This window comes from Panulirus ornatus, chromosome 6 (assembly GCF_036320965.1).
Source record: "Panulirus ornatus isolate Po-2019 chromosome 6, ASM3632096v1, whole genome shotgun sequence".
Classification (NCBI taxonomy): Eukaryota; Metazoa; Arthropoda; class Malacostraca; order Decapoda; family Palinuridae; genus Panulirus; species Panulirus ornatus.
In genome coordinates this window covers 39,352,066-39,378,339 of record NC_092229.1, presented here as the reverse complement: position 1 = coordinate 39,378,339, position 26,274 = coordinate 39,352,066, and the positions used below count along the sequence as shown (strand labels likewise).

Sequence of the window (26,274 nt, the reverse complement as noted above, 5' to 3'; positions counted from 1 at the left end):
CACTTAAGTCTTCATGCCCCTTCTCTAGATTCATAAAATCTGCATACAGCTTGTTATCTTTCATTTGATACTTTTTTCAGTCGTTTTCACGGCATAAATCTAATCCATACATCCCTTACCTTTCCTAAAACAAAACCCCCTTGCTCCTCACTTACTCTGCATTCAGTCACTTCTGTCAGTCAATCAATCAATCTTGCATACACTTCCCCTGGTGCACTTAACAGACTTATTCCTCTGAAACTGCTACATCTTTAACACCTTTTCCTTTGAATAAAGGAACAATAATAACTTTCACCCAATCCTTAGGTACAATCTGCTGCTTCCACTTTATCATACTTTCTCCTCCATACTTCAACATTTCAACTGTAATCCCATCCACTTCAGGTCTTTCCTACCTACAACCTCATTATTTCATGCTATAGGCCTAGCACGTGTATCCTTTTCCTTCCATTCTCCATACCCATTCAAGTAAGAACTAGTCTTACCTTCTCTCCCATTCATCAGTTCTTCAAAATACTCTTTCCATCTTCCTTTCACTTCCTTCCTTTGATCTCCTTACTTTTCAAATTTACATTTCCACTCTTCTGTCCACCTCTCTCCTTTTTCACCTCCTTGCAGATCGGTTTATTTTCCATAAACCTTTCACTCAACTTTCTTCCAAAATCTTCATCTACCCTCTTTGCTTTCTTCTGTCAGCTTCTTAAAATTCAGCTTACACATTTTATATTCTTCCCTCCTTTGGTAATCTACTGGTATATACCTTATGAGCAATATGCCATGTATCTTTTTCTTCTCTTCCACAGCATCTTTTATTTCACATATTTCCCCATATCATTCTTTTATCACACAACCCTGTATCTAATAACTAATTCTAAAACCTTTAGTAGTCTTTCCTTTTATCCATATATCTCACAACCTTGTATCTCTACTAATTCTACACCCTTTAATAATCTTTCTCTAAATATTTTAAGTACATTCATACATTCAACGCTGGGCCATTTTGATAACAGTATCTTTCCTTAAACCTTGAAGGTTCGGCACTTCCTAACCTCTAATATCTTTTCCAGTAACTATGACCCAGCACATTTTAAGACAGGGTTTTCACCTTCAAAATTTGTCAATACTTTCCCTTGTCTCTTCATTTTCCCTTTCATTAAACTCTCTTTATTCTAATTAGGCCCAGCCTTGATGTGGACTTAAAAACCTTCTTTCATTCTTCTTGCATTCTTTTCTATAACTCTTCTCACTTACCAACACTTTTACCTCTCCAAGCTTCCTTACACCATACCTCTACTTTCTCCCTGATCTTCACTTTCTCATTCACAGATATCTGTGGATCATCTTGTGCTGGAAAAAGGTGTCTATCTACTTATATCTCTAATGTCTATTCCCAATTGGAACTCCCTCAAGGGGGTGGCCACAGCAAAAATCTCCATAACAAATAAACTCCAGTGCCGATTCTTAGCCTTTAGTGCCTCACATTAACAGGCCACTGGTAGAGGGCAATTATAGTGAAGTGTTTGTAAAGACTTCTACCTAATGTTCCTACCAACTACTTCGACCTATTGCTCCTGCCTAAATTATTTATCACATTTATTCATTATACCTGATTGCTGTTTCCCATGTCAGCAAGGTAGTGCCAGGAAACAGACAAAGAATGGCCCATCCACTCACATGCACATATTCATTTATTCATTTTGCTTTGTCGCTGTCTCCCGCATTAGCAAGCTAGCGCAAGGACACAGACGAAAGAATGGCCCAACCCACTCCCATACACATGTATATACATACACGTCCACACATGCACATATACATACCTATACATCTCAACGTATACATATAGATATATACACACACAGACATATACATATATACACATGTACATAATTCATACTGTCTGCCTTTATTCATTCCCATTGCCACCCCGCCACAATGAAATAACAACCCCCTCCACCCTTGTGTGCGAGGTAGTGCTAGGAAAAGACAACAAAGGCCACATTCGTTCACACTCAGTCTCTAGCTGTCATGTAATAATGCACCGAAACCACAGCTCCCTTTCCACATCCAGGCCTCACAGAACTTTCCATGGTTTACCCCAGACACTTCACATGCCTTGGTTCAATCCACTGACAGCACATCGACCCCGGTATACCACATCGTTCCAATTCACTCTATTCCTTGCACGCCTTTCACCCTCCTGCATGTTCAGGCCATGATCACTCAAAGTCTTTCTCACTCCATCTTTCCACCTCCAATTTGGTCTCCCACTTCTCGTTCCCTCCACCTCTGATACATATATCCTCTTGGTCAATCTTTCCTCACTCATTCTCTCCATGCGACCAAACCATTTCAAAACACCCTCTTCTGCTCTCTCAACCACACTCTTTTTATTACCACACATCTCTCTTACTCTATTATTACTTACTCGATCAAACCACCTCACACCACATATTGTCCTCAAGCATCTCATTTCCAGCAATTCCACCCTCCTGCGCACAACTCTATCCATAGCCCACGCCTCACAACCATATAACATTGTTGGAACCACTATTCCTTCAAACATAACCATTTTTGCTTTCCGAGATAATGTTCTCAACTTCCACACATTCTTCAATGCTCCCAGAATTTTCGCCCCCTCCCCCACCCAATGATTCACTTCCGCTTCCATGGTTCCATCCGCTGCCAAATCCATTCCCAGATATCTAAAACACTTCACTTCCTCCAATTTTTCTCCATTCAAACTTACCTCCCAAGTGACTTGCCCTATATATACATTAATGCCCATATATGCACATATACATGCATGTATATATATATTCCTATGAGTCCACGGGGAAAATGAAATACGAAAAGTTCCCAAGTGCACTTTCGTGTAATAATCACATCATCACGGGAGACACAAGAGAGAAATATAACAGTCAGTTGATATACATTGAAGAGACGAAGCTAGGACGCCATTAGGTAAACATGTGATTGTCCAAAACATGTACATATTCATACTTGCCTGCCTTCAACCGTTCCAGGTGCTACCCTGCCACACAGGAAACAGCAACGTTACCCCTTGCTTCAGTGAGGTAGCACCAGGTAAACAGACAAAAAAGACCATATTCATTCACACCCAGTTTCTAGCTGTCATGTGTAATGCACCAAAACTGCAGCTATCTATCCATACCCAGGCCCCACACACCATTCCATAGGTTTATCCCAGACATTTCAAATGCCCTGGTTCAGTCCATTGACAGCATGTCAACTCCAGCATACCACATCGTTCCAATTAACTCTATTCCTTGCATGCCTATCACTCTCCTGTATATTCAGGCCCCCAGTTGCTCAAAATCTTTTTCACTTCATCCTTCCACCTCCAATTTGGTCTCCCTCTTCTCCTTGTTCCCTCCACCTCTGACACGTATATCCTCTTTGTCAACCATTCTTCACTCATTTTCTCCCTATGTCCAAACCATTTCAACACACACTCCTCTGCTCTCTCAACAACCCTCTTTTCATTTCCACACATCTCTCTTACCCTTTCATTACTTACTCGATCAAACCTTCACACCATGTATTATCCTCAAACATTTCATTTCCAACATATCCACCCTCCTATTGCTCCTGCCTAAATATTCCTACACACTACTTCTGCCTATTGCTCATACCATTTCGTCAAAAGGTAGGGCTAGTGCAAAGTGCTCACTGCAGGAAAATCTAGTTACAAAGAATGAGTTGAGTGAATTAAATGTCGTCATATCATGTATGACAGAGAGATTGTATGATTGTACACAGAATGCCAATAGTCCATGTGTAGGTGAGGCAGAAAGAAGACAATTATCTATGTTAGAGGAGTGTAACTTAACAACCACTGAAGTGCTAGCTCACTATGCAGCCATCACCAACCCTCCCAATACCCAAGAGGGTAGTGCTGGTAATATACCTCCCTGATCACTGTGACTGGAATCATCTTCATCCTCACTGCCGGCAATGCACAATTTTCTTTCTCCTGCCTTCATTCTTCCATATCTTAATAAAACTACATCCACTTAATTCCCTATCACTCTCCTCTAAAATGTTTGAGTTAAGCATATCTAATAAGTCCATGTAATACTTTGTAATAGTCCATGTAATACTCGCATGAAGTAAAGCTGTTGTATGTTATGCTTTATCACTGTGCTGGTTACTGGCCACACAAGTGGGAAAAGCTATGGATTAATTGATGAAAATACCCTCTGATATGACACAATGTGAAAGCAAATGATTAACTCTAATACAGCTGTGCAAGGACTTACCAAAAATGAGATCCCACACATGAGGAACTCTTGGTCACTTCCTGGAGGTGATACATCCCATATATGGGATATAAGCAGTAAATGGGTTATGTACTAATTGATGGACATGCAAAAGAGAGAGACTATAGGATGTGAATGCACAAAGAGGACCAGCTGGTAGAATGTCTGATTATTACCTGGAGGACGAGAAGGTGTAAATTTGTAGAGGTTCTTGGAAAAGGGGAAATAATATGGGTGAAAAGAGAGTGGTGAAGTGAGCTTGGAAAAAGACTTATGAGAAGTAATATCAGGTGAGACTGAGTACAGAATGGCAAAGGGTAAAAGAAAATGAAACTTTGGGAGTACATGAAAAATGGGACGTATTTAGGGAAGCACAGCTGACATGTGAGAGAAGTGTGAAATGTGGAAAAAGGGCAGGGAAGAAAGGATACTGAGTAGTGGAACGACAAAGTTATGTTGCTAATGAGAGAGAAAAAGAGAGGTGTAAGGTCAGTACTTATAGGGAAGGTGTACAAGCAACTGAGAGATGTACAAGAGAAAGTGGCATGGGGTCAAGAGGATGGTGCAGGAGTTTTTCTGAAAAAGAGGGCAGGGGAGAGATGAGGTGAGCAAGAATCAGGCAACTTCCAGCAGAATAAGGTGTTCAGGAAGGTTACTAATGTAAGAAATGGAACAAATTGGAATATCAGTCAAATGGGAAATGGTAACAGGTGAGATGAAGAGGAGATCAAATGAGAGCTCTGAAGGACTGATGAATGTTTTATGGCAAATGTAGGATTTTGGGTTGGAAGGTATGCAAAGTGAAAGTCATGACATATGTTTTGGTGAAAACAGGTGGTGAAATGATGAAATGTAGTAAGGTGGGTGGAGTGGATGGCACTGTAGTTGAATTTCTTAAGAAAGGGGGTGATTTTATTGTTGAGTGGTTAGTCAGGATTTTCAATTGAGATGTGCCTAAGGATTGGCAGAATGCATGTATATGGGCAGGTGTGCAAGTTAGAAAGGGTAATGAGTGGTGGTATAATTTAGTAAAGTTACTAGTGAAAGAGTAAATAGAGGTGTATGGGTGATATTTACAGGGAAGGAGTGTAAATGTTTGGAAAATGTGCAATGATAGACAAAGTCATGTCACTACTTTGCAGACAAAAGTCATGTTGCTGCTTTGTTCAAGGATTAAATGTAATTTGTGAAATACTGTTAGAGACCTACCACAGTTACATACTCATGGTTGGCAAACCTAAATTCCTGAATAACTGCTAATTCTTAATCCTGCTAATCTAACTGCTATTCTTAATCCCCTATCCCTGGGGATAGGGGATTAAGAATACTTCCCACGCATTCCTCACGTGTCGTAGAAGGTGACTAAAGGGGACAGGAGCGGGGGGCCAGAAACCCTCCCCTCCTTGTACTTTAACTTTCTATAAGGGGAAACAGAAGAAGGAGTCACGCGAAGAGTGCTCATCCTCCTCGAAGGCTCAGATTGGGGTGTCTAAATGTGTGTGGATGTAACCAAGATGAGAAAAAAGGAGAGATAGGTAGTATGTTTGAGGAAAGGAACCTGGATGTTTTGGCTCTGAGTGAAATGAAGCTAAAGGGTAAAGGGGAAGAGTGGTTTGGGAATGTCTTGGGAGTAAAGTCAGGGGTCAGTGAGAGGACAAGAGCAAGGGAAGGAGTAGCACTACTCCTGAATCAGGAGTTGTGGGAGTATGTGACAGAGTGTAAGAAAGTAAATTCTAGATTGATATGGGTAAAACTGAAAGTTGATGGAGAGAGATGGGTGATTATTGGTGCATATGCACCTGGGCATGAGAAGAAAGATCATGAGAGGCAAGTGTTTTGGGAGCAGCTGAATGAGTGTGTTAGTGGTTTTGATGTACAAGACCGGGTTATAGTGATGGGTGATTTGAATGCAAAGGTGAGTAATGTGGCAGTTGAGGGAATAATTGGTATACATGGAGTGTTCAGTGTTGTAAATGGAAATGGTGAAGAGCTTGTAGATTTATGTGCTGAAAAAGGACTGGTGATTGGGAATACCTGGTTTAAAAAGCGAGATATACATAAGTATACGTATGTAAGTAGGAGAGATGGCCAGAGAGCGTTATTGGATTACGTGTTAATTGATAGACGCACGAAAGAGAGACTTTTGGATGTTAATGTGCTGAGAGGTGCAACTGGAGGGATGTCTGATCATTATCTTGTGGAAGCAAAGGTGAAGATATGTGGGGGTTTTCAGAAAAGAAGAGAGAATGTTGGGGTGAAGAGAGTGGTGAGAGTAAGTAAGCTTGGGAAGGAGACTTGTGTGAGGAAGTACCAGGAGAGACTGAGTACAGAATGGAAAAAGGTGAGAACAAAGGAGGTAAGGGGAGTGGGGGAGGAATGGGATGTATTTAGGGAAGCAGTGATGGCTTGCGCAAAAGATGCTTGTGGCATGAGAAGCGTGGGAGGTGGGTTGATTAGAAAAGGTAGTGAGTGGTGGGATGAAGAAGTAAGATTATTAGTGAAAGAGAAGAGAGAGGCACTTGAACGATTTTTGCAGGGAAAAAATGCAAATGAGTGGGAGAGGTATAAAAGAAAGAGGCAGGAGGTCAAGAGAAAGGTGCAAGAGGTGAAAAAGAGGGCAAATGAGAGTTGGGGTGAGAGAGTATCATTAAATTTTAGGGAGAATAAAAAGATGTTTTGGAAGGAGGTAAATAAGGTGCGTAAGACATGGGAGCAAGTGGGAATTTCAGTGAAGGGGGCTAATGGGGAGGTGATAACAAGTAGTGGTGATGTGAGTATTTTGAAGGTTTGTTGAATGTGTTTGATGATAGAGTGGCAGATGTGGGATATCTTGGTCGAGGTGGTATGCAAAGTGAGAGGGTTAGGGAAAATGATTTGGTAAATAGAGAAGAGGTAAAAAAAAGCTTTACGGAAGATGAAAGCCGGCAATGCAGCAGGTTTGGATGGCATTGCAGTGGAATTTATTAAAAAAGGGGGTGACTGTATTGTTGACTGGTTGGTAAGGTTATTTAATGTATGTATGATTCATGGTGAGGTGCCTGAGGATTGGCGGAATGCTTGCATAGTGCCATTGTACAAAGGCAAAGGGGATAAGAGTGAGTGCTCAAATTACAGAGGTATAAGTTTGTTGAGTATTCCTGGTAAATTGTATGGGAGGGTGTTGATTGAGAGGGTGAAGGCATGTACAGAGCATCAGATTGGGGAAGAGCAGTGTGGTTTCAGAAGTGGTAGAGGATGTGTGGATCAGGTGTTTGCTTTGAAGAATGTATGCGAGAAATACTTAGAAAAACAAATGGATTTGTATGTAGCATTTATGGATCTGGAGAAGGCATATGATAGAGTTGATAGAGATGCTCTGTGGAAGGTATTAAGAATATATGGTGTGGGAGGCAAGTTGTTAGAAGCAGTGAAAAGTTTTTATCGAGGATGTAAGGCATGTGTACGTGTAGGAAGAGAGGAGAGTGATTGGTTCTCAGTGAATGTAGGTTTGCGGCAGGGGTGTGTGATGTCTCCATGGTTGTTTAATTTGTTTATGGATGGGGTTGTTAGGGAGGTGAATGCAAGAGTTTTGGAAAGAGGGACAAGTATGCAGTCTGTTGTGGATGAGAGCTTGGGAAGTGAGTCAGTTGTTGTTCGCTGATGATACAGCGCTGATGGCTGATTCATGTAAGAAACTGCAGAAGCTGGTGACTGAGTTTGGTAAAGTGTGTGAAAGAAGAAAGTTAAGAGTAAATGTGAATAAGAGCAAGGTTATTAGGTACAGTAGGGTTGAGGGTCAAGTCAATTGGGAAGTAAGTTTGAATGGAGAAAAGCTGGAGGAAGTGAAGTGTTTTAGATATCTGGGAGTGGATCTGGCAGCGGATGGTACCATGGAAGCGGAAGTGAATCATAGGGTGGGGGAGGGGGCGAAAATTCTGGGAGCCTTGAAGAATGTGTGGAAGTTGAGAACATTATCTCAGAAAGCAAAAATGGGATGTTTGAAGGAATAGTGGTTCCAACAATGTTGTATGGTTGCGAGGCTTGGGTTATGGATAGAGTTGTGCGCAGGAGGGTGGATGTGCTGGAAATGAGATGTTTGAGGACAGTATGTGGTGTAAGGTGGTTTGATCGAGTAAGTAATGTAAAGGTGAGAGAGATGTGTGGAAATAAAAAGAGTGTGGTTGGGAGAGCAGAGGAGGGTGTTTTGAAATGGTTTGGTCACATGGAGAGAATGAGTGGGGAAAGATTGACCAAGAGGATATATGTGTCAGAGGTGGAGGGAACGAGAAGTGGGAGACCAAATTGGAGGTGGAAAGATGGAGTGAAAAAGATTTTGAGTGATCGGGGCCTGAACATGCAGGATGGTGAAAAACGTGCAAGGAATAGAGTGAATTGGAACAATGTGGTATACCGGGGTCGACGTGCTGTCAGTGGATTGAACCAGGGCATGTGAGCGTCTGGGGTAAACCATGGAATGTACTGTGGGGCCTGGATGTGGAAAGGGAGCTGTGGTTTCGGTGCATTATTGCATGACAGCTAGAGACTGAGTGTGAACGAATGGGGCCTTTGGTGTTTTTCCTAGCGCTACCTCACACACGAGGGGGGAGGGGGTTGTTATTCCATGTGTGGCGAGGTGGCGATGGGAACAAATAAAGGCAGACAGTGTGAATTATGTACATGTGTATATATGTATATGTCTGTGTGTGTATATATATGTGTACATTGAGAGGTATAGGTATGTATATTGTGCGTGTGTGGACATGTATGTATATACATGTATATGTGGGCGGGTTGGGCCATTCTTTCGTCTGTTTCCTTGCGCTACCTCGCTAATGCTGGAGACAGCGACAAAGCAAAATAAATAAATAAATAAATAACTGCTAAATAACTGCTGATGATCAGATAAGGGTTCAACTGAACTTGGTGGGTCTGGTATGAGGAAGACTATGAACCACAATCAATCAGGCAATGGTTGCCTGGTCATTTAAATTTACACTTGTGCACAGAACACCAGGTAAACCTATGTCTATCTATCCATCTATCTATATCTCTAAAACTGTTACCTTCAGGAACTCCCTCACTGGGGTGACCATGGCAATAGTCTCTCCATAACTAATGAACTTCAGTGCCTCACCCTTAACAGGTAACTGGCTGAGGGCAAGTCTAGTGCAGCGTTTGTAGAGGCTCTTACTGACTACTTCTACCTAACGCTCCTGCCCAATGCTCTTACCAATTACTTCTATCTAATGTGTCTACCTTCTACTTCTACCTATGTTTCGACCTACCACTTCTATATACTGCTCCTACCATTTTGCCAAAAGGCAGGGCTAGCACATAGTGCTTACCAAAAGAAAACCTAGAGTTATGAAGAATGAGCTGTGTAAGTTAAGTGTTGTCAAGTGTTATGTATGATAAGGAGAGAGTAAATGTTTCTGGACAGAATGCCAGTAGTCCATACATGGGTGAGGCAAAAAAAAATACCAACCTTGGTCAGAAGAGTGTAACTTTACAAACACTGAAGTGCTGGCTCACTACCCAGTTGTCACCAACTCTACCGATACCCAGGACAGAGCTGGTAATATACCTGCCTGGTCACAAGCTCCCTACCAACTACCACCTATGACATACTTTGGAGATGGGAGGTGGTATGATATTCCTTTACTTTGAGGGAGAGGATCCTAAACTTGTAACAAAAACATCCCATCTGAGCAGAAGAATGGTAGAAAGGGGGATTCAGTAATTTTGGGAGGAAGGTAGAATGGTGAACTATTACTGTTCAAGTTGCTCTCATGTTAAAACACCATTACATGACCAAGAAATTGCCACTACGATGGAAGGTTAACCGTACGAGCTGCACTTATACCATAAGGGACATGTTACAGCTAGAATGCAGCATACAGCTGAGAAACCTGCCTTAACACAGACACAAAGAGGATGGATTAGCATTCGCAAGACAGTATGCCGTGATGCCACTTGAGTTTTGGCAAAGTGTCATATTTTGACAAGGTGTTTTTCTCAGAGTTTACGACCATGCTGTGTATGAAGAGTTAACACAAGGTAAATTAATGTATGATTAAAGCAAATTATCATTTAGCAATGTTGATTTTTGCTTGATGTTCTTACCTCATTCAGTGCATCATTTTCCTGACAATTAATTGGATGTTTTATCATGTTGTCTTAGTAAGCAGGTAATCTTTTGTCAGTCCTTTTATCACTACAACTACTACAAACATACTGTTCTCTCCAGTGTTCTTTTATACCCTAACTTCAACTATCTTTATAAGCAGAAATGAAGATGAAAATGTTATAGTCTCACAGGAGTAGCTGCATCATAGGCAGAGTGTAGGGCAGCTGGCCAAGACAGAGTGCCTTCTCACATCTGAGAAATAAGTTAAAATCTTGGAAGATGTTCTAATACCATTTTGCAAAGGGAGAAATATTTCACATTTATTTGGCTCAAGATAGCAGCCATAGCTATCCACAATGCATGAATTGTAAGAGACTGGTTTGTGCCATATTTTGAGGAGACACTCCTTGACTGGCCTACAAGATCCAATAGAGATCTTATAGGCCTATGTGAGTAAACAGTGGCCAGGATGTGACAGCCGAAATCTAAGAGATTTGTCCAGGTACATTAAGGAGTTAAGGGAGAAGCTTCAATTACAACTGGACGATATTCGGCATCTTGTAGAGTCAATGTGTGGAAGGCTCCAAGATGTCACTGCAGGAAGCTGAGGATAACTTAAGAGGTAGCGCAGTTTCATGCTGGTGTTTAATGGGGGTATGTTGTGTTAGTCTAGGGATGGTGATATGTAGTGGTGTGGTGGTGGCTAAGATGCATGTTGTGTGGGAGTAAATTGAGTGTGATAGCAGTTACATGTAAACCATATTACAGTAAAAGAGTGTTTTATTTTTTGTTTCATTTTTCCCATTTCAGGGAGGTAGCAGAGTGACTGGTTTGGTGGTGGGGCTTAGATATCCTTGGCCAGAGCTTCAAGGCTTCGACAAGTCTGGCCAGAAAGCTTTGGTCTGAGGTTTGAGGCTTCCAAAAGTCAGGCCAGATATCTGTGGATGTTCCACTAAGTCTAGGCAATCATTTGCTGCTCTCAAAAGACCTAAAATTACTCTAATGCTGTCTATTAACCATACATCTGTTTGTAGCTTAAGTTATAGATAGCTGTTGACAACACTGGCCCTCTCAAAAAAAAAAGTATCAGGGTGCCACTATAAACCAAACATTTGCCTGCCAATGCAAGCTCTGTAATAGCTTTCAAGCAAGTAAATAGCAAACTTAAAAAAATTCACAAATTCCAGTCTATCAAAGATGTCCTGGCAAGTTAATGGTCATATAGGGCATGCTGTGGGGTTCAGTTTGCCGATTTGAAAAAATAATCCAGCTATTATAATAACTGCATCCCTCTATATAGTAAATGTTGTAAATTTACTTTGAAATCACTAACACAATATGACAATTAACCACAGTTCATAATGTCTACCATATGAAAGGACTATAAGCCTATTCAAGGAGGAGAACTGACTTCAAAACTCATATATAACTGCAGAAGCTGGTGACTGAGTTTGGTAAAGTGTGTGAAAGAAGAAAGTTAAGAGTAAATGTGAATAAGAGCAAGGTTATTAGGTACAGTAGGGTTGAGGGTCAAGTCAACTGGGAGGTAAGTTTGAATGGAGAAAAACTGGAGGAAGTAAAGTGTTTTAGATATCTGGGAGTGGATCTGGCAGCGGACGGTACCATGGAAGCGGAAGTGAATCATAGGGTGGGGGAGGGGGCGAAAATCCTAGGAGCCTTGAAGAATGTGTGGAAGTTGAGAACATTATCTCGGAAAGCAAAATTGGGTATGTTTGAAGGAATAGTGGTTCCAACAATGTTGTATGGTTGCAAGGCAGTGGGCTATGGATAGAGTTGTGCCCATGAGGGTGGATGTGCTGGAAATGAGATGTTTAAGGACAATGTGTGGTGTGAGGTGGTTTGATCGAGTAAGTAATGTAAGGGTAAGAGAGATGTGTGGAAATAAAAAAGAGAGTGGTTGAGATAGCAGAAGAGGGTGTTTTGAAATGGTTTGGGCACATGGAGAGAATGAATGAGGAAAGATTGACCATGAGGATATATGTGTCGGAGGTGGAGGGAACGAGGAGAAGTGGGAGACCAAATTGGAGGTGGAAAGATGGAGTGAAAAAGATTTTGTGTGATCGGGGCCTGAACATGCAGGAGGGTGAAAGGAGGGTAAGGAATAGAGTGAATTGGATCGATGTGGTATACCGGGGTTGACGTGCTGTCAGTGGATTGAATCAGGGCATGTGAAGCGTCTGGGGTAAACCATGGAAAGTAGTGTGGGGCCTGGATGTGGAAAGGGAGCTGTGGTTTCGGGCATTATTGCATGACAGCTTGAGACTGAGTGTGAACGAATGGGGCCTTTGTTGTCTTTTCCTAGCGCTACCTCGCACACATGAGGGGGAAGGGGGATGGTATTCCATGTGTGGCGAGGTGGCGATGGAAATGAATAAAGGCAGACAGTGTGAATTGTGTGCATGGGTATATATGTATGTGTCTGTGTGTGTATATATATGTGTACATTGAGATGTATAGGTATGTATTTTTGCGTGTGTGGACGTGTATGTATATACATGTGTATGGGGGTGGGTTGGGCCATTTCTTTCGTCTGTTTCCTTGCGCTACCTCGCAAACGCGGGAGACAGCGACAAAGCAAAATAAAAAAAAAAAACTGAAAAGCAACTATGCTAACATGGGGGTAAATGAGAGAGCAGAGATGGGGAAACATGTCATAATATCAAATTAAAGTAGCAGTCTGGAATACATGAGACTAAATTGTTTCATTTATTCATCAAACATTTAGCCTTTCAGCATATTTTTTCACCAAATTTCACATGACATGACTTTCATTGCAATAGAGAAAGTGGCAGGAGATGAAGAGCAAGGTGTATGGCTGAAAAACTGGGCAAATGAGAGACGGGATGAACATCACTAAACCTCAGGGAAAATATGTAGATGTTTTAGAAAGAAGTTAACTGTAATAAAAATAAAGACAAATGGGAACATTAGTAAAGGGGGCAAATGAGGAAGTGGTAACAGGTAGTGATGACGTGAAGTATAGATGGACTGAGTATTTAAAAGGACTGCTGATTGTATTTGATGATTGGAGTGGTACATGTAACGGTGATTGGGTTAGAGAGGAATGTGAAGTAAGAGAGGTATGACAAGAGGTTTGATGAAGGGAGGAGACAATTCAAACCTTGTGCAAGATGAAATGTGGCAAAGCAGTTGGAGCACATGATATTCAGTTGATTTCTTAAGGGGGGTGACTGTGATATTGACTAGGTAGGACTTTCAATGTACTTCATTTTCTAAAAAGAATCATAAGGAGTCAAACAGGGAATGCTCATCTTCCTCGAAGGCTCAGATTGGGGTGTCTGAATGTCTGTGGATGAAATGAAGATGAGAAGAGAGGAGAGACAGGTAGTATGTTTGAGGAAAGAAACCTAGATATTTCAGCTCTGAATGAAACAAAGCTCAAGGGTAAAGGGAAAGATTAGTTTGGAAATGTCCTGGGAGTGAAGTCAAGGGATGGTGAGAGGACAAGAACTAAGGAAGGAAAGGCATTACTCCTGAAGCAAGAGTTGTAGGAGTGTGTGACAGAGTATAAGAAAGTAAATTCTAGACTGATGGGGTAAAACTGAAAGTGGATGGAGAGAAATGGTGATTATATCTTATTGGTGCCTATGCTATGAGAAGAAAGATCATGAAAGGTAAGTGTTTTGGGAGCAGCTGGGTGTGTCAGAAGTTTTGGTGCATGAGACCGGGGATTAGTGATAGGTGATTTAAATGCGAAGGTAAGTAATGTGGCAGTTGAGGGTATAACTGGTGTGCATGGGGTATTCAGTGTTACGAATGGAAATGGTGAAGAGCTTGTAGAGCTGTGTTTGGAAAAAAGACTGGTGATTGGGAATACCTGGTTTAAAAAAGAGATATACACAAGTATACCTATGTGAGTTGGAGAAATGATCCAGGGGCACTATCAGATTACATATTAATTGATAGGTGTATAAAAGAGAGACTTTTGGATGTAAATGTGCTGAGAGGAACAGCTGGTGGGATGTCTGATCACTACCTTGTGGAGGTGAGGGTGAAGATTTACAGTTTTCAAAAACGAGGAGACATTGTCAGAGAGATGAGAGTGGTGAGAGTAAGTGAGGTTGGATAGGAGACTTGTGTGAAGAAATACTAGGAGGGAATGAGTGTAAAATGGTAAAAGGTGAGAGTAACTTATGTGAGGGAATGGGTGAGGAATGGGAGGTAGTTAGGGAAGCAGTGATGGCATGTGCAAGAGATCCATGTGGCATGCAAAAGGTGGGAGGTGGGAAGATCAAAAAGGGTAGTGAGTGGTGGGATGAAGAAGTAAAGATACTTGTGAAAGAGGAAAGAGAGGCATTTGGGTAGTACTTACAAGGAAGGAGTGCAAATGACAGGGAGATATACAAGAGAAAGTGGTAGGTTATTAGGAAAAAGAGGGCAAATGAGAGTTGGGGTGAGAGAGTGTCTTTAAACTTTAGGGAGAATAAAAAGATGCTTTAGAAGGAGGTAAATATGTGCAAAAGACATGGGAGCAAAAGGGGAAGCAATAACAGGTAGTGATGGAGTGAGGAGATGGAGTGAGTATTTTGAAGGATTGTTCATGTGTTTTATGATAAGAATGGTATATGTAGGGTGTTAGATCAGGATGGAATGCAAAGTGAGAGAGAATGGTTTGGTGAAAGCTGTGTGGAAATCCAGCATGGTGGCAGGATTGGATGGTATTGCAGTTGAATCTATGAAGAAAGCAGGTGACTGTGTTGGTGACTGGTTGATAAGGATATTCAATACATGTATGGGTCATGGTGAAAAGCCTGAGGATTGGAGGAATGCACATACAGTGCCACTGTAAAAAAGCAAAGGGGATAAAGGTGAGCATTCAAACTACAGAGGGATAAGTTTGTTTAGAATACCTGGAAAATTATATGGGAGGGTATTGATTGAGAGGCTGAAGTTATGTAGAGATCATCAGATTGGGGAGGAGCAGTGCGGTCACAGAAGGGGCAGAGAATGTGTGGATCAGGTGTTTGCTTTGAAGAATGTGTGTGAGAAATACTTAAAAAACATATGGCTTTGTACGTGGCATTTATGGATCTGGAGAGGGCATATGATAGGGTTGATAGAGATGCTTTTTGGGAGGTATCAAGAATATATGGTGTGCAAGGAAAGCTGCTAGAAGCAGTGAGAAGTTTTTATCAAGGTTGTAAGGTGTGTATACTAGTATGAAGAGAGGAGAGTGATTGGTTCCCAGTGAAGGTTGGTCTGTGGCAAGGGTGTGTGATGTCACCATAGTTGCTTAATTTGTTTATGGATGGGGTGATTAGGGAGATTTTTTTTTTTTTTTGCTTAGTCGCTGTCTCCCGCGTTTGCGAGGTAGCGCACGGAAACAGACGAAAGAAATGGCCCAACCCACCCCCATACACATGTATATACATACGTCCACACACGCAAATATACATACCTACACAGCTTTCCATGGTTTACCCCAGACGCTTCACATGCCCTGATTCAATCCACTGACAGCACGTCAACCCCGGTATACCACATCGATCCAATTCACTCTATTCCTTACCCTCCTTTCACCCTCCTGCATGTTCAGGCCCCGATCACACAAAATCTTTTTCACTCCATCTTTCCACCTCCAATTTGGTCTCCCACTTCTCCTCGTTCCCTCCACCTCCGACACATATATCCTCTTGGTCAATCTTTCCTCACTCATTCTCTCCATGTGCCCAAACCATTTCAAAACACCCTATTCTGCTCTCTCAACCACGCTCTTTTTATTTCCACACATCTCTCTTACCCTTACGTTACTTACTCGATCAAACCACCTCACACCACACATTGTCCTCAAACATCTCATTTCCAGCACATCCATCCTCCTGCGCACAACTCTATCCATAGCCCACGCCTCGCAACCATACAACATTGTTGGAACCACTATTCCTTCAAACATACCCATTTTTGCTTTCCGAGATAATGTTCTCCACTTCCACACATTCTTCAAGGCTCCCAGGATTTTCGCCCCCTCCCCCACCCTATGATCCACTTCCGCTTCCATGGTTCCATCCGCTGCCAGATCCACTCCCAGATATCTAAAACACTTTACTTCCTCCAGTTTTCTCTCCATTCAAACTTACCTCCCAATTGACTTGACCCTCAACCCTACTGTACCTAATAACCTTGCTCTTATTCACATTTACTCTTAACTTTCTTCTTTCACACACTTTACCAAACTCAGTCACCAGCTTCTGCAGTTTTTCACATGAATCATCCACCAGTGCTGTATCATCAGCGAACAACAACTGACTCACTTCCCAAGCTCTCTCATCACAACAGACTTCATACTTACCCCTCTTTCCAAAACTCTTGCATTCACCTCCCTAACAACCCCATAATAATTTTGGAGAGAGGGGCAAGTATGCATTCTTTTGGGGATGAGAGGGACTGGGGTTGTTGTTCGTCAATGATACAGCACTTGTGGCTGATTCAAGTGAGAAACTGCAGAAGGTGGTGACTGAGTTTTGGAAGTGTGTGAAAGGAGAAACTTGAAAATTAATGTGAGTAAAAGCAAGGTCATTAGGTTCAGCAGGGTTGAGGGCCAAGTTAGATGGGATGCAAGTCTGAAAGGAGAAAAATTGGAGGAAGTGAAGTGTTTTAGATATCTCGGAGAGGACTTGGCAACAAGGACAAATCAATCCTTTGTTTAAACAGAGTGACTGTTAGTAAGAAAATTTTCAACATCTAACTGGGATTCCCAGTCTCTTAGAGGCAGATCTAACTTTCTGTAATGTGAGGCTTCCAGACAGGGTGGCTATTACAGTAATGTCAAGCATATTCATGGAGTAAAAAGGTGGAATTACTGATATGTCAAGCTGTGAGAAATATCCTATAGAGAGATGGGCAGAAACTGGGACTTGGCAGCATTAAACTCAACCATATTTTGTCTGTCCCACTGAGATATCCTGTCCAAGTCTGAGGGAGGGAGCATATCTGAAGGACTTGGAGGAATGTAATGCAGAGGAGTGTAATTGTTTATCTTTTATAAGAAAAATATGTCAGAGACAGGAAAGAACTCTGAAGGACACCTCTGTTGATGGAGAAAGGGGAAGAAGCTGATCCATCAACAATCATGGAGATAGACTGGTGAGAAAAGAGGACAGATATGAGGGAGCAAAGTAAGGGAGACAAGCCAAAAGAAGGAATCTGAAAAACAAGAACCCCAATGCCACACTGTCAGAAGCTTTAGATATATCAAGGGCAACTACATAGACTTCCCTAAGGCAGGAAAGGATATCACCAGTGGATCTAACCTTATGGAAGCTAACTTAGTACAGTAATCAGAGACAAAGCTATTAGATTCGAGATGTCTGAGGATATGAAAGTTGAGGAGGGATTCAAAGACTTTGGAAATATCATAAGTTAAAGCAAGAGAAAAATAGGTCACTCTTCTTTGGGATGGAATGTACCAATGCATGCTTCTAAGAAGGGAAAAGTTTTAGTTTTTATATAGAAACAGAAACAAACACAGTCGCAATTGTGAAGGCACACTCTTTCAGTACAAGGGGATGGTTTCCATCAGGTCTATAAGCCTTGTTTGTGTCTAAAGAGAGAAGCATCTTTCAGACAATTCAAAAGGAAATTACAGACGGGGGGACAGGATTAGTAAGAGGAGCATCAAGGGTTGAGGGAATGTTAGAGTCACCCAAGGCAAAGTTAGACAAGAACCAGGACCAAAGAGAATTGTCCTGTCAACAAGAGAGACACATATAGTACCATCAGAATGGCAATGTGAAGGAAAGGTATAGTGACAGAAATTGTTAGCAATGCCTTTAGCTATATACCAGAAAAACCTATGAGAGGATGAAGAGCAGATATTATCGCACGTTGTTTGGATAAAGGAATGCTTTCCCTCATGGACAACATACTTGCAAAGACTACTACAGACTATGATAAAAGTTGAAAGACATTAGGAGGAAGAAGAATATTTCCAAGCCCAATATACCTATCCCTTGCCCAAATGGCTTCAGAACAAGAATGGCTTTACCATGGATTGGAAGTAGTAGTAGTCTAGGAAGAAAAGAGATTACATGCTTCCATTCCTGCATCTGGCATAAACAGAAGGATTACCACAAGAAAGACAGCGACCTATGAAAGAAAGTTTAGAAAAAATCTTTCCCATGTTATACCAGTCAGCTTTATCAAGGTGCCAATATTCACATTTTGAGGAGGTTGAAGGAGGGGGAAGTGCCACTAAAATCCAGAACTTTATGAAAGTGTGGTCAGATGAGCCACATGGGGTGAGATTGTGCAGCTACAGCACAAAGGATAAGAAGTGAAAAACAGATCCAGGGTATTAGGAAAGTGGTCACTGCAGTCAGGAATATAGGTGCGGTGGATAATAAATTGCTCTAGATCAATGAGAATAGAGAATCCTCAGCTTGGGAGCTCTGCCTTTGACCTCACTTGGCAAGCTACAGCTCAAATACATACATACATAATAGTGAAGACATAGTATTATCATTTATTTTATTTATCTTGCTTTGTCGCTGTCTCCCACGTTAGCGAGGTAGCGCAAGGAAACAGACGAAAGAATGGCCCAACCCATCCCCATACACATGTATATACATACACGTCCACACACGCAAATATACATACCTATACATCTCAACGTATACATATATATATATACACACACAGACATATACATATATAAACATGTACATAATTCATACTGTCTGCCTTTATTCATTCTCATCGCCACCTCACCACACATGAAATAACAACCCCCTTCCCCCTCATGTGTGCAAGGTAGCACTAGGAAAAGACAACAAAGGTCCCATTCGTTCACACTCAGTCTCTAGCTGTCATGTAATAATGCCCGAAACCACAGCTCCCTTTCCAAATACAGGCCTCACAGAACTTTCCATGGTTTACCCCAGATGCTTCACATGCCCTGGTTCAATCCACTGACAGCACGTCGACCCTGGTATACCACATCGTTCCAATTCACTCTATTTCTTGCACGCCTTTCACCCTCCTGCATGTTCAGGCCCGGATCACTCAAAATCTTTTTCACTCCATCTTTCCACCTCCAATTTGGTCTCCCACTTCTCCTCATTCCCTCCACCTCTGACACATATATCCTCTTGGTCAATATTTCCTCACTCATTCTCTCCATGTGACCAAACCATTTCAAAACACCCTCTTCTGCTCTCTCACCCACACTCTTTTTATTACCACACATCGCTCTTACCCTATCATTACTTACTCGATTAAACCACCTCGCACCACATACTGTCCTCAAACATCTCATTTCCAGCACATCCACCCTCCTGCCCACAACTCTATCCATAGCCCACGCCTCGCAACCATACAACATTGTTGGAACCACTATTCCTTCAAACATACCCATTTTTGCTTTCCGAGATAATGTTCTCAACTTCCACACATTCTTCAAGGCTCCCAGAATTTTCACCCCCTCCTCCAACCTACGATTCACTTCCGCTTCCATGGTTCCATCCACTGCCAAATCCACTCCCAGATATCTAAAACACTTCACTTCCTCCAGTTTTTCTACATTCAAACTTACCTCCCAATTGACTTGACCCTCAACCCTACTGTACCTAATAACCTTGCTCTTATTCACATTTACTCTCAACTTTCTTCTTTCACACTTTACCAAACTCAGTCACCAGCTTCTGCACTTTCTCACATGAATCAGCCACCAGCGCTGTATCATCAGCGAACAACAACTGACTCACTTCCCAAGCTCTCTCATCCACAACAGACTGCATACTTGCCCCTCTTTCCAAAACTCTTGCATTCACCTCCCTAACAACCCCATCCATAAACAAATTAAACAACCATGGAGATATCACACACCCCTGCCGCAAACCTACATTCACTGAGAACCAATCACTTTCCTCTCTTCCTACTTTATACAGATGTACTATGTCAATAAAGAAGACGTAGTACATCTATATAAAGTAAAGAGATGGGGCAATATGAGTGTTAAACTCTCTCCTTGTAATACACAAATAGTAATCATACAGCACTGAGAGAATAATATGCTTGTCAAACAAGTTTGGGTGACTGGTTGAGAGACTGGCTTTTGATATTCCATGTAAAAACTCTAAATGGATGCACTTTGGGAAGAGAAATGAAAAATATCAAAATGGAATGAAAAATGGAAGCAGTATAAAAATACTAAATGAGATTTAAGAGGGAAAAGACAATTGAGTATGGATAAGTATGGCATAAAACCAGCAAAGGAGTGCATCAAAGCTACCTGGACAGTGAACTATGTTGTGAGATCTGTAAGGAATACTTTTGCAGATAGAAAAAAATTTTGAAACTGTATAATACATTTGTATGTCCACACCTAGCATTCTGTGTCCAAGCTTGGTCAAAGTACTTCAATAATGAAACTACTGATTTGGAAAATGTTCAATGAAGAGCCACCAAACTTGCTGTCAGACTACATAACAAAAGTTATAATGAAAGTTTAAAGACCTTGAAACTACAGTTATTCGAAAAGAAAAGGACAAGAGGGGATCTAATAGATATAAAAAATTTTGATAGGTAATATCTGACTAGTGAGTAATTCTATCCTGCAATGCCAGTGGAAAATACAATAGCAATTGTGAGGTTGATTCCTGTAACATAAAATAAGACACTTATAAAATAAAAAAACAACTCTATGAAAACCTTACTTAACCTCATCAAGTACAAAGAATGATAGCAAGCTAAAACTTGTCTACTGCTAAGGATTACTTAGCTGCTTGCTCTCAACTGTTCTTTGACAAATTGTGACATAAGTGTGGTACTCAATCATGGTAGTAACTGGTATATTATGACAAGATTTTTTACCAGCAAAATAAATCTTGACAACTAAAGAGGTTACATGAGGTTGTTATGAGATCCATACATTTTTCTAAGTGAATTATCCACTTTTACATTATCCCAACAATATCCTTGATATACTCTACTGTCACCTTACTTAACACTGCTCAATAAAATGCAATACTCAAATTCATGTCTCTAAACTTTTACTGTGTTCTATATACACAACAAAAGCACTTTAGGACAAAATCAATCAAAATCTAAAGCCAGCAGCAATGCAGAGCTAAGATACACTTCACCATTGTCTTCATACTGGCAAAACCAGTCTTTCAGAGGAAATTCAAATAATGGTAAAGGTCAATCTTAGCTCTATAGTGAAACTAGCTTTGGCAAATGGCTTCTTATGGTCAATGTTCATTATTTGAATTACTGTGATTACAGAAATACCTGTTGAGGTCAAATATACCTTATTTTTCATATGAAATGCGGTGACTTGAGTACAAGAAAATTTGTGAGTTAATGTAAAAGTAGGTGCTGTAATACACTCGTAAAGATTTACCCAAACTTGCAAATACCTAACCTGATATCCCCAAGTCAAGATTTACAAAACTGAAATATAACAGGAAAACTCACAAAAATATATCAACATGGTGCCAAATGTCAACAAACAGACAAACATGCAATCCTCAGCTGCCCACTTCTAAACTGTTGATATATTTCTGTCATCATTTTGGTTACTAAGTGAGGTTTTAATAGGGTTTTGTTGATATTTACATATGTATTACCTATTTTTACATTAAATTACCCAACATTTTCCTTAATATATATATATCCCTACTGAGCTTCCTTAATATCCTTTTCATCAATTTACCCAATACTTCCCTCAATATACATAACCCTACTCTATCTATCTATATCTCAGACACCCATTCCCTCTGGGAATTCCCATCAAGGGGTGGCCACGGCAAAAGAGTCTCAACTCATCCCTGTCCTCACATGCCTCTTTGCATATACCATTCCATGCATTCTTCCACTATTTCTCTCCCTCCAGTATTCCTCCACCCTAGTTGCCCATGTCACAGGTGGTCTTCCACTCACACCAACCCCTTAACTGTACTATCATACACTCTCCTTGTAAACTTCCAGTCTTGCATTCTTTCCATAAGCCCAAACCATCTCAAAGTATTACATTTCACCCATCCTAACACTCAAAAATTCACTCCCTAAATTGCATTCCTTGCCATACCACATCTCTCATACATCCTTTCATTTCTTCATTCCATCAAGTCACACTACATGCTCTTCTCAAATAACTCATTTCCTCAGTCTGGATTCTTGACCTCTGTGCCTCATTCCATTTCCATTTTTTGGAAGCATAGGTCAGAGTTGGGAGGACTTTGCTGTACCTTAATCCTCTCTTCACTTCCATACTTACACCTCCACTCTTCATTATTCTATTAAGGGACCCAATGACTCTTCTACCCTGTACTGCTCTCTCCCTTATCTCCCCTTCCATATCACTAAATTTACACAAGAAAGCTCCCATATACTTAAATTCCCAAACTTCTTCCAGTCTTTTTCCCTCCATATCCACATTGCAATTTAGTACCCTTTCTTACACACTAAATGGTTTTACAAAATCTATATTTTCACTATGTTTCCCTTCAAACATCATTACTTCACTTTACTTGCATATTCTTTCAATTGCCTAGGCTTACAAACATCATACAACACTCATAACCTTCTGCAACTCCTCTCCACTCTAAGCAAACAACAAAGTATCATCTGCAAACAAGCTTACCACTACCCACCATATCTCACTGCCACACTCCATCTCTGCAATCCCCATCACGAGTTTTGCTTTCATCTCTCATCACTCCATCCATATATATATATATTAAAAAGCCATGGTGACATCACACAGCCCTGCCTCATGCCTACATGCATCCCAAAACTTTAGCTCAGCTCTCCATCCACTCTTACACACGCATTTGCTTCTCTATAGAAGGCTTTTACACCATCCAACGGTTGTCCCACTATACCATACATTCTTGACACATCCGACAAAACATTCCACCCGACTCTGTCACATGCTTTCTCCAGATCCATAAAAGCGGCATACAATTTCTTACCTTTCACTAAATACTTTTCCACTGTCATCTTTACTACAAAAATCTGATCCACATATCCCCTCTTTTCTTAAAATCCCCTTGCTCTTCACTTATGCATTCAGTCACTTCCATCAATCTGTCAATTAATATTCTTGCATACACTTTTCCTGGTATACTTAACAGATGTATTCCCCGATAATCCTTAGCACCTTTCCCTTTAAGCACAAACTTCTATTTCCACGCTGAATTACAAATGTTTCCACTCTATCACACTTTCTCCTCCATACTTCAGCATTTCAGCTTTAATCCTATTCACTACAGGTGTCTTTCCTACCTTCAGCCTCATTATCGGCCATCTTACCTTCCTTTTAACTAAAGGCCCCTGCAATTGTAGCCCCTTCCATCCTCCATACCTATGCATGTAACAACTGCTGACCTACCTTCTCCCACATCCATCAGTTCAAAATACTCTTTCCATTTTCCTTTCACTTCCTCCTTTTGATTCAGCATTTCCCCTTCCTTGCTTCTCACATCAACACTTACACTCTTACATCCACCTCAATCCTTTTTCACCTCCATCCAGTATAGTTTCAATCCTTTTTCACCTCCATCCAGTATAGTTTCATATCATCCCAAAACTTTTCACTTAACTTTCTTCCATAATGTTCATCTAATCTTTCTTTGCTTTCCTCTGTCAGCTTCTTAACATTCTATTTACATCTTCTGTATTCTTCCCTTCTCCTCTGCTGAACTTCCATTCCTACTGAGCAATCTACCATATGCCTTTTTCTTCTCTTCCACACCACTTCTTATTTTTTCTGTCCACCATGCATTGCCCTTTTTATTCCTGTATCTCTGCCTTGCATCCAGCTACTGATTCTACAACCTTTAATAGTATTTCTCTAAACATTTTAAACACCTCATTCACACATGACTGCATTCCTACATTCACTGCAATTCCATCTAAGCTTACAGATACCTTCCCTTCATACTCCTACCTGCATTTTTCCTAATTCATCTTCTCACTTGCCAACACTTTTACCTCTCTATTCTTCCTTACACCATATCTCCAATTCTCCCTGATCCTAATCCCCACAAGAACTGCAAAATGGTCAGTCTCCAAAGAATCCTCTCTCAATTCTAGCATCCAGCACAGCCTTTATTAATCTTTCATCCATTGCCACATGGTCAATCAAAGCCTTTTGCCCTTCTCTTTCACCATTCCATCCAAGTATATCTGTGGATTATCTTGTGCTGAAAAAAGGTGTTTGCAAGGTATAAACCCCTCTCAGAACAAATATCCACAAGATAGATTCCATTCTCATTTACTCCCAACATTCCCCATATACCAACTATCTTGCCAATTTCATCATATCCCACTTTGGCATTCATATCACCCAATACAACCACATTTCTCTCATTCTCAAAACCATCTATACAGTCACTCAAATTAAATTTCACTAGAAAAACTTCATTTGATCCTTACCTCATTCAGTCTTCGTATTCACAGGTGCATATGCATATAACCATGCATACTTCACAATCCCAATCTTTCCTTTCACCCACATTATTCCATGCTCCGTAACACCCTCCCATACTCTTGGTGACAGCAGAATTACACACCCTTCTTTTTCCTCTTTCCCGATAATTTTCACTCATTCCTGTCCATCCCACACCTCCTATCATACCCTCTCATAACTCATATTCATAATTTCCATTTTCACTCAAAACATTTCCTTGATACTATTCAGTGAACTTTAATGCTCCAAATCATGGCATGCAAATAACATTTTAACATCAAAACACTTCACCAGCATTTGAAGATGCAATGATATAATAGTTATCGACTGCACAGACCTACTTCAAACAATTGGCCAATAGTTATTTTGTGGCAAAACTTGTTCTGCCAAGGAATTGTACTTGAATAGAACAGTCTCCCACAATTATATAATTGATGCCTAAACTACAAATTCAAAGCTTAACATGGGAAGCACCTAATTCACACTAGTAAAGCTTAGGGAAGGTCGATACAAACCCATCACACCTCAAGTATATGTAACACTTCCAAACTCTCAACATGTTCACACATACATACAAAACTCAATCCATCTGATTGTTAATAAATCAGATGGCAAGAAACATCAGATATTTGGGCAATGTTTACTGTCAGTGGCTTGAGAATATGTATGGCACCAGAACAATATGGATTGGAGATGCTGTCTAAAGGTTCTCAAATACCTTTACTGTCTTGTTTAATATTGTGTGATTTAACTATATTTTTTTCATGAAAAGTACTAATGATTACAGAATTACAAATGTATAGCTACACCTGGAAATTGTAACATGCCCGCCAAAACTTTTTTTTTCTTTCCACATAAATCTTAATATACCATCAAAGTTGCTCATAATTCATGGTATGGCTGTAATATCTGATATAAGTTGATTGACTGCCGCATCATCACAATTCTCAGGTGAATTTTATGGTTGTAATACACATAATTGATCTGTATAGCTACCGCTGTTTGTTGACATTTTTGCAATCGTGTTTGAACGTGAAGTAATGTACATACATCATTACTAACTACTACTAATACCATCTGATATTACAATGGCTTCTATATTTGTGAATTATACTTCTATGAAATAATTTGTGACACTAGAATTAACAAATTACGACCAAATTTAATGTAAGTATGTCATTGTTGTGCTTGTCTTGAAATTTGGAATATATGTCTTCGTACCGCGAATTTCAAAACTGTTAGATATTAAACAGGTGTAGACTAATTACTGATAACTTTATGAGTTATTTCAATGAAGTATTTGATACGATCATAATACATTCTGTGAAAGCTATACACATTCGCAGCATAACAACTTATTTACTAATTCGCAGACGGAAAATGGAGAAAGGAGTTCTTGGCCTGACCCTTAATGTGGTACCAATATCATAGTA

At 40.6% G+C, this 26,274-nt stretch overlaps 1 protein-coding gene across 1 annotated transcript in view; it reads right to left on the bottom strand.

Annotated features, from left to right (window-relative positions):
- LOC139748912 (uncharacterized) overlaps window positions 1–25,865 on the bottom strand; it is a 112,648-nt gene extending 86,783 nt beyond the window's left edge. The window contains exon 1 of the mRNA XM_071662274.1: window positions 25,838–25,865. Within this exon, the coding sequence (XP_071518375.1) occupies window positions 25,838–25,853 (16 nt within the window). The 5' untranslated portion in view covers window positions 25,854–25,865. The remainder of the gene's footprint in view (window positions 1–25,837) is intronic.
- Between the last annotated feature and the right edge of the window lie 409 nt (window positions 25,866–26,274).